This window comes from Cyprinodon variegatus, unplaced genomic scaffold (genome assembly GCF_000732505.1).
Source record: "Cyprinodon variegatus isolate N-32 unplaced genomic scaffold, C_variegatus-1.0 Scaffold894, whole genome shotgun sequence".
Lineage (NCBI taxonomy): Eukaryota > Metazoa > Chordata > Actinopteri > Cyprinodontiformes > Cyprinodontidae > Cyprinodon > Cyprinodon variegatus.
Window position 1 is genome coordinate 85,028 of NW_015151347.1, and position 10,024 is coordinate 95,051.

The following is a 10,024-nucleotide window of genomic DNA, read 5'->3' on the forward strand; positions in this document are numbered from 1 at the left end:
CATCCATCCATCCATCCATCCATCCTCCCTCTTCCGCTTATCTGGGGTTGGGTCGCGGGGGTAGCACTCCTACTGAAGCTCCCTACTAAAGCGGGCACATCCGAACAGCCTCCTCCTGGTGGGATTCACCAGGAGGAGGCTGTTCGGGCCTCCCAACCAGATGCCCGGGCCACCTCACCTGGCTCCTCTCCACATGGAGCATTATCAGAGAATTATCAGAGCATCTTAAATCTATTTGCATTGACTTTTAAATGCTGGGAATTTTAAAGAAGCACAGAAAGTTCTAAAATTCAGAATTTGATAAGTTTAGAAAATGCCTTCGAAACCTCTGAACAAGACCAAATCACATGACAGGTGTTAAAGCATCTAAAAAACATTTAAATAATGGAATAAATACCGTCTGTGATTTCCCTCCATCTCTTACTTTTTCTCTCATCTGGGATTGCTTTTTCAAATGACGAGGCCAATTTCACCTGCTTCATAGCTGATTTATTGAAGGTTTTAATTGGTGTCGGGGGAGAGACGCTGACATGTGGGGTTTACAACAGTTTTCATTATGCAGCGGTTTACTTTTTCGGTAGTGGAATAAATTTGCACTGCCACATTTTGCAGCAATGGTTTTTGCTGCATGTCTTACAAATAATTGCCTATTGTTTAACGTACGCTGCGTAAAATCCAAACCACTGACATACATTGCCTAGCTGAAACACCTGCTGACACCATGTTTCTTTTGCCAGTTGCTGTAGTGTGTGTGGGTGCCGCCTGGAAAATAATCTTGTTTGGACGAGGGGTTTATGATGCATTCAAAGTTTTTAGGGTAAAATAAAACTTTCAGTGAAATAGATGCAGACGGCTAATGTCATCATGCGAATTTGTACTCGATGGGTGCGATAGTCATTTTAGCTATCCTGCATGGGAAAACTAAGGAAACATTGAGTATATTTGATAGACTAACGAGAAGCAAAAATCACCACACCAAGCCAGGTTCCCAACTGGCGCAACTGCCCAGTAATAAGGTGCCAACTGAGGCCAGGGCCCCAAAGATGCCAGTGGGGAGTCCCGAAATTCTAACCGCGACCCCTTTCTTCCGGCGGTCCCCACCACACATCCATGCCATAAAAATGGTTATGTTTGGAGCTCTAAACTGTTCTTTGATACAGAGGGTACTATAAAAAGGTCTTTATGCTAAAACATATCAATAATAGGGATGGAACGGTTTATGAAAACTGTCCGAACCGTTCAGTTCGACTGTCTTGGTTCGGTTCGCATGTTTTTCGTTCGGTTCATGCGCTGCTCCTTTTTCTCATAGGCGAAGCGTGTACACTCCAGAGCAGAAGGTGGCGGTACTGCGACCAAAGCCAACCACCAGTAGTAAACAAGAAGAAGAAGCGAAGCAGCGTAGCCGGGTGACCACGAAACCGTGATCCGAACCGTAGATTTTGTGAACCGTTCCACCCCCTAATCAATAAATATAACTGCTTCATTTAAGTATCACAATGTTTTAATGTTGGTGAAGTTAAATATTTATTGTTTGCTATCACAAAAAATATAACTTGGGTTTTAAGGACATCAAATCTAATGCAAAGAGCTTATTAAGAGAGTTGAGAGCTTTCTGTTGGTCTGTCAGTAAAAAGCAGGCTTTAGCCTGGAGATACTGTAGATTTAAAGCAAGACAAGTGGTTATCACTGAGAAACAAGGTTTCCTGATTTTTTTGTTTCCTTTTTTAAACATGCAATTCAGTTTAGTTGGTGACTGGAAACTGATCACAGAAAGCATGAGTCTGAAATTATTAGAAATATTTATTTTCTCAAGTCACCTAAACTAGTTAACTTTGACCTGCCTGCTGAGTAGATATGGCGCTTTAAAGTTTATCCCTTAAAAGAAAGCATTCAGAATATACTGTAAGTATTTTATTCATTTTGCAGAACATTATTAATATGGCGACGAAATGTTAAGAAGTTGCTCTGTCATCTTACTTTGCATGCTAATGGAATATTATTGATCCTGTTGGATGAATAGTTATGGCCATGCTAAAGATGCAGAAGGTTAATGAGATTATGGAAGCACAGAACATAAGAATGTTAGACCTGCACTTATACTTCGGTTCGATAGCAATGGAGCTCAGGACAAAACCGTGCTTGAAATTAGACAAATCAAAAAACCCTTGTCATTAAAAATATTTTTTGTCTGTGATTTCTAAAATAAGAATCAACGTGTCACATTCTCAAACATTGTGGTGGCTGCATCATGCTGTGGTGGCTGTTTTGCCACATTCTGATAGTGGGTAGAATACTGAAAGTGATCCTGAACACCAAGACTGGATTAGGAATGTAAAAAAAAAAAAACAGACTAACATTAAACATCACATAAAAAAAAAATTTTGAACCATGCCTATGGCAGCTAATTCACTTTTTCTATTAAAGGAAAATTCCGGTCAGCAAGGAATAATCAAGGGATCATTCAATATACCTAAAACTAATACGTTCGCTGTGATTTAACAAATTTATCAGTAAGAAAAATAAAAACTATAATTTTTGTCGTGATGACTGAGTCCAGGAGCGGCTATTTTTGCCCAAATATAGTAACACCTCACTCCTGACATCCTCTGGTAGTGACATCACGGTGCGGTAAGCCTAGCGCCATTCTCCTCGCTTTACAAGCAAAATCAATGGGAACTACTAGACACATCTGCAATCGGCAACAATTACTGAAGATTTCCAGAGGACTTCACCATTGAAATTCACCAGAGCTATACTGACAATGCCCACGTGCATGGCAGTTGGATGTTGTAATACATCGGGTAAAAGTGAAAAAAAGCTTTGTTATTTCACCTTTTCGATTCATGATCCACCACGGACGGGTTGCCAACTTGAAGAGGGAGGATTTGCCATCGAACTTCTGGCCAAAGAAAAAACATGCAATATGTAGCCAACATTTCGAAGAAGAATGTTTTGAAGATAATGTGGAAAATAGGGCATTTTTACAAACACCAGATACAGCACTGGGACTTGCTCAACAGCCGATACTGCACCGTGACGTCACAAACCAGTAGGTTTTTTCACAAACATGGATATCTCCAGTAAAGCACAGTCAAACGAAAATTACTCTTATTTAAAAACACTTATCATTTATTGACAGTATGTAATAATTTCATGTTAAAGTACTTTCAGAAAATGGAATTCTGAATATGACACTAGTGAGACTAGTTAATGGTTGCGGAAAGTGTGATTAAGGTCCAATCGATGAGCTTTACTTTGAGATCACCTGAGGGATAAATGAGGTATAAAAATTGGATCATTTTGCTCTTGAAAAAAGAGCTTAGCTGTCAGTAGAGAAGTTTTTTTGAGTTTCTCAAGGACAAGATCTGAGATGTTGTTAGGAACAAACCTCAACCTTGTTCTTATAACTGGGCTACGAATGGACACATCTTTTTTTTAACCAGTGGATTCCCTAGATTTTTGGAATGAATACTTGGACTGAACCGACCGCCAAAACATTCATGTTTGATGTTTTTGTTTAAGCTCAGTCAGATGGGAAGAAAATCAGTCAGGTGTGTCATGTCCTAGCTAAAATACACCCCTCATATCAGACTGCCGCTTAGGGCGTTGCTTGGAAATTCAGTGAGTGGGAAAAAAAAGTTAAGGACAAACAGCTGGAGCCGGCAGCACACCTGCAAGGAGATGCAATCAGGACCTTCAGAAGATTTGGAAAGATCTGAGTTTGTGTTAAACTCCAACATCGCCTAGAGGAGGAGGTTTGCTGCTACCTGAAAGACGTGTGGGAATTTCTCATTTTTTTGGTGTTGGGTCCTGTGCCGTAGAGTGCAAGCTCTAACAGGACAGCGTGTGTGAGTGATACGATCTCCTGCAACTCCTGCAGCCGCACCTCCGCCCCCATCCTGAGTCAGGTAATCATGGCCGCCATCAGCCTGCCCACTGCAGGGTGTGAGGGCCTGCTCATGTGTATACCAGCAAATAACTCTCAACAGCATAATGTTTCTGAAATCAAAAAGAAAAATCAGCCGGTCTTTGATAGAATTCCTCTTCCATCCCACCACTCTCCATCTACCTCTAACCGGCTGGGATTTAACCTTCCAGAAAGCAGCTAAACTCATTTGGTTCACTACAGCCATGCCTGTAATAGATTGTTTGCCAGAACTCCTCGTTATCATTCATCTCAGATGACAGCTTCTGTTAGCGTCCTAATTAAGGAATCAACCCAACAGGGTGTTGTGGTGTTCTTGTTCATCTCTCCTCATTTAGAAATGTTCCTACCAGAAGCTGCTTGATCCTTTAGGCATGACGGCTTTTTTCCCCCTCATAAATCTCCTGCTGATAAAGGCTTATGTTCTGCTTGGATCAGTTTGATTTAGTTTAACTGTGAAAAAGTGAAAACTCAAAACCTGACGGGTACAGTTTTTTTTTTTATTATCCATTGCCACCAAGTGACTTTCAAAAATGATATACTTCACTTTAGTTTAAAAAAGGTTTGCTTTTTAAATATAAGTTTCAAAAAATGTTGTATTCTGACTAAATGCGCTGAAGCTGTTGTAATTAAGCATTCATTTATTTTAAGCTTAAGGATAAAGATTTACAGGTTTTGAGAAGTCAAAATTCTCACCATGTGCGCTGAAAACATCTGTAAGACAGACAAATCCATTAAAAGTAATTTAAAAATGTAATTATATTTTGCAAAAGCATTTCAGCACCTTTTTACAAATAAAAAAGAACTGATAAATCATTCTCCAAAAAGAGACTTTAAGCCGTCCAAAGCGGGTTTGTCTGCTTGACCTCTCAGGAAAGGAGTGTTAAATAAGACAAAAAGCTGCAGAATAGTTGCTTAGATATGGGACACTTGCTATAACCCATTTACTCCAGTAATTTTTGCTTTATGGAAAATAGCAGGAGAAGAATTGGTGATTAAAAAAAATGAGAAATAGAAAAACATGGAAAAGAAGCTGTTTCGAAATTGAGCTTACATGATATGCAACATTCTTCATGTTAAGAAATCCTAGCACCATATATTAACCTGAACATGCCATCCCTACTCTAACACAAGGTAGAGACAGCATTGTCCTGTGGGGATGCTTTTCTTTATAGGTGGCAGGGAGGGTCTGCATAGAAGGAAACATGAATATTACAAAACACAGAGCGTAAAGCTTGAAACTATGGAAAAGGTTCAACTTGCAGCAGAATCAACCATAAATGATTAACTGGTTTAGGTCAGGAATCTGGGTCTGGTGTCCAAGAAAACTTTAGACCCGCTCACCTGACTCAAACAGCCGGATAAAAGATGTTGTAAAAAGTATTTGTCTTCTTTGTAGTTTCTTCTTTTCTGACATAATTAGATAATTTAACATTCAAATAGGAACAAAACAGCTTTTAGCTTTTAGTAGATTTCTTATTTGCAATCCTAGTATCTTCACCTTGGCCTGGAATCTGGTTTTAAAGGTTCCTAATTAATTTGAATTAAGGTTTGATGAAGCAGATGCACATTGGGGAGGTGGGAACCGTGGTTTCGATCAAAGCATTCCTTTAGACTGAGCCGGTCAAACTCTCTCCATCCAGTCTTCCTGAGGCTGAGCTTTGTGACACAGGGATTTGGTAAAAAGAGGTTTCTGATTGTGCAAATCTTCTTGAACGTTGTACAATCAGTCTACAACGTACTGACTCTGGGAAGCTTAATAACGTTTAGACAATTACTTCACAGTTATATTCTACTTTATGTCAGTGTAGCACAGAGAATGCCAGTGAAGGGAGACTGACATTTGAAATGTGCCATGTATAGTTGCAAGGAGCTCCATTTCTTTTGAAAATATATCAAACAAACTCTTGAAAGGATAAGCAGTGCATGGGACTATTAAGAAGCTTTACAGCCTATGTAGAACATTTTCTCTATGAGATGGACCACTTATGAATTCCTTGTTTTTTGTCCTGTACTTTTTCTTCATGTCATAAAGTCTACAGAGCTCTTAAGGCTATATCTTTATATCATGTGTTTTGCTTCCTTTTCAGTGCATCTACGGCAAGCCGGGAGACTCCCTCTTCACTAGCAGCGCCTATGCAGCCGTCCTGCACCACAACCAGAGCCCAGAGTTCTATGATGAGGTCAGACTCGCCACTCTCTTTTTATTTTCAGTTGGACAGTTTAACAAACCTGGGACAGCTGCTTCAAGGAAATGTAGGCGGGGGAATTAAACTACATGAAGTTAGCTGTAATCAGGCGATCCAGGTTCTCTACAAATTCGCTCTTTTATGTTGGTCTGCTGAGATAATCTCATAAATCTGCCTCAAAACAGAGCGGTGAACTCACTGATTCCTCAGCACACACCAAGCCTGGAGCTGACTGAATACCAGGAGATTGTTATAATGGTGGGGGGGGGGGACTCCAGGGGGTCCATATGGCCCTGGAATCACAGGGATTACGATTTAAGCAGGTTTTACTTTAGCAGCAGTTCTCCCTCACATCATGCCTGAGTTTCTCTGAAAACAACAGACTGATCAGGATCTTTCTTAAAACTCTTCATTTAAAATATTTACATGAATTCATAGTTTATAGATGGGCTTGTTTGACTCTCACAGTCTTATGGACATTTCTAAACCATCTTGTAATTTTTTTTCCTGAGAGAAAAGCAAAGCTCCAGTGGCATAGAGTTCAGATATTCATCCATGGCTTTTCTAAGTGGCTCTGATGTGTATGATTTTTCCCACTAGCTGCAGCTGTTCTCTGCATCATGTGTCATTTCCTGTAATAAAATAGCCATGTGACAAATCACGCTGAAACAGCTTTTTCTTTGCTGCTGCTGCCCTCTAGTGGAAACAAAATGTTCTTCTGCATCTCAGGAACCTGTGGGGTCAAATCATGCAGCAATATAATAAAAAAATATGGTACAGTCAAAAATTAGTAAATATTTTTTTTCATCGGCAGTCTATAAAGAATTTGGACTCATTAGTTCCCTCAAATGTTTTAAATGTAGAGAATATGTGGAGTATATGTTGAAAGAAATTATTTTATTTACCCACTGAAGCATATATCCCGCTATTTTGTGTAGAATTTCAGTAAAATAATGATTTTTCAATATTATTATATTAAATACGAAGAAATTCAGTAAATAAATGTTTGAGATTTCAGAATTCTGATGCGTAAAACAGAAAAAGAAAAAAAGCCTTTGGTTATTTTGATTAATAAACAATTGACACTTTCAGCTAGGTGATCAGTTTTTGTACAGGGCCCCATAATATCCATTCCTGATGAATATTACATTTTAGCCCTTGACATATTTTTGATATGTTTTCTTTAGAAAAGTAAAAACAGAAAAAAATAAACTTTGATTGGAGTGACAGACATTAAAATAAAAAAAAAAACTGTCACTAATTAATCGAAGAGCGATAACCTTAAAGCAAACATCAGGAGGGTTCTGTATTAGGAAGGCGAAGCGAACACGGAGTTTTGTTCAACGGGCGTCTAATAAAGGCTAAATGCTTAACTCAAAGTAATTAAAAGGCGGAACAGAGTTTATTTTGTTTCCAAAACCGAAAGGTAGTCTTAAAAATGTTAAGGATGAATAGGAGTGCAGACTAAAACACATACTAAACACAGCAGGAACCGACAGGAGCTACTTGTGGTTCGTCTTTGTCATAATTACTTTTCTTATTTATATGTAGCTTAGAAAAAGTTTGCATTGTTTGATTAAGAACACAAGGTGTAATAAATCCAAGGCAACTTGCTGGCATTGGCTTTGATTATATATGAATTAAAACCTGCTTCAGATCTCATGTACTCTATTCACTCCCTGCCAGCTGACTGGCCATTATGCTTGTTCTTGTGTCTATGGAAAGCGTAGGCTTTAACATTGATTTGTCCTTTGCTGCTGTGAAATATTTTTACTCATTCGATGCAGAAAATGCTGCCTTTTGTTTTTACAGAGGTTTGCTAATTAGGCAAAATGCCTCGGGTAACATTGTGCTTGATGGTGGCGCTGGTAAAACTATCCTGCCTTCGTCAGCTTCGCTTATTCAGCGATCTTGCAGTTGTTGTGTCAGTTGCTGTGACGCCACCTGTCAATCAATCCTAGAGGCTTGTCAGCAGCTGACCAGGCAGCGATTCTGATTTGTCCCAAAGAGAAACAATCCTCCCCTGCAGGAGCACACGCTGACATCATTAACAGGATTTTGCATTGGAAGGCGTAATGCAAAAATGGCTCTAGAAAACAACTAATATTTCCTAACAATAAATAAACCATCCGGCCAAAGAATATATTCTATCAAGAATATGACTGTAGAAGATTTTTTTGGGGGGCTTAAAAGGCATGATATAGAACCCTGAAGGAGAACTTTTCCACTTTTTAAATTTTAAACCTTCTTAGTTTTTAAGTCAAGATTTTTAAAGGGTTTAAAGGTTTAACAACATAATAAAAGTCATTTTATTTATATTCAAGACAAAAACAGAATTGATATTTAGACACTGCTTTAAATAATCCGTATTGAACCTAAATTAGAATCAGAAACTGGTGCCTCTTGAAACTCTGTAGTATTATATTGAGATATAATATTTAGAGAAAACACAGATACTAAATCCCAACTTGGTAGTTTTGTTACTTAGATTAGACTAGAAAGTCTCTTAATTAAGAACGGTATAATTTTTCGTTTTGAAAAAGAAGTGGAAGTAAATTAAGTCCCTACACCAAGTTACATGTTAACCCTTTATAGGGCACTCAGGGAAATACTTTGAAAATCAAAAATATTAAGCCATAGTGTTATTGGAATTCAGGACAAGACCTTATTACCTTTGCAGAATAAAAAAAAATTGTATATGTCAATGTAATAACAAGAAACGCCAACTTGCCTGAATATATTAAGAAAAATAACAAAAGTGCTTCTATAAGAAATTCATGAGAAACAATCTGAGAGTAAAAAAAAACAAACATTTTTTTTGGGTACAACATAACCCTAGAGGCATTAATGTTGATACTGGTACTTACATTGTTTAGTTTGTAAAACTAAATATAATTGTTTACTAGGGTTATTAACTGTTTAACTTTTCAATTAGCTTTTTACCTTTTTTTTTTTCTTGACTTGTTAACTTGTTTTTCCCAACTTAATATAAAGTAGGTCATATATCATTCATGGGCTGATCTAATTGGTCAAAGGCCAAGATAAGATGTACAGCCAGTAGCAGCATCTGTGCTGAATGGCTGGATATGGATCTTGTCCTTCTAGACCTCACTGAAGGACGAGGGGGATTCCATTTGTAAGGCTTATGCAAGTGATCAAAAACAAACGGTTACTTACTGTAACTAAAGGGTTAAGTACCATACCATACCATAACAACTTTATTTATGAAGCACTTTATGCACCGGACAGGACCAAAGTGCTGTACACAATCATAAAATACAATAAAATTATAAAATAGGAAAAAAAAACGAGTGTAAAATACAAATTAGTACACAAAGAGAATAAAACAAAGTAAAACCTCTCAAATTGTGCCAAAAGCCAAGGAAAAAAGATGAGTCTTAAGAAGGGACTTAAAAACAGTAAGGGAAGAGGCCTGTCTTATGCTCAGAGGCAGATCATTCAACAGCTTAGGAGCTGCAACAGAAAAAGCACGGTCCCCTCTGAGCTTGTATTTTGTCTTTGGGACCCTCAGAAGCAACTGATCAGCTGACCTTAGGGAACGGGGGGTGTGTAAGAATTAGTGTTGCGCCGATGCCATTTTTTGGCCCCGATACCCATACCCGATACCTGGCTGTGCAGTATTGGCCGATACCGATACCATAATAATGTAAAATAATTGCCATCATGGCTTTGTCAAGCTGCTGCCTACCTTTGTGAAGAAGGAAACAAATCTAATACAAAATGAATCCAGTAGAACTTTTTATTAAAAAGTTCTACTGGATAATAAAAATAAAATGTTTTTATTGCCTACCAGAAATGGGTGACAATAGTTGAATAAACTTATGGCTCCCAAAATGGTATCGGTGCCCTATTTGTTGGTACTCGCCGATACCACCATTTTAGGGCAGTA

The 10,024-nt window shown here is 38.3% G+C and overlaps 1 protein-coding gene across 3 annotated transcripts in view; it reads left to right on the forward strand.

Annotated features, from left to right (window-relative positions):
* Nucleotides 1–10,024, forward strand: part of dock11 (dedicator of cytokinesis 11) — a 134,203-nt gene that overhangs the window by 55,057 nt on the left and 69,122 nt on the right. For all 3 annotated transcript variants that reach the window (XM_015397869.1, XM_015397870.1, XM_015397871.1), the window contains exon 19: nucleotides 6,016–6,108. In XM_015397869.1, coding sequence (XP_015253355.1) covers nucleotides 6,016–6,108 — 93 coding nt within the window. The remainder of the gene's footprint in view (nucleotides 1–6,015; nucleotides 6,109–10,024) is intronic.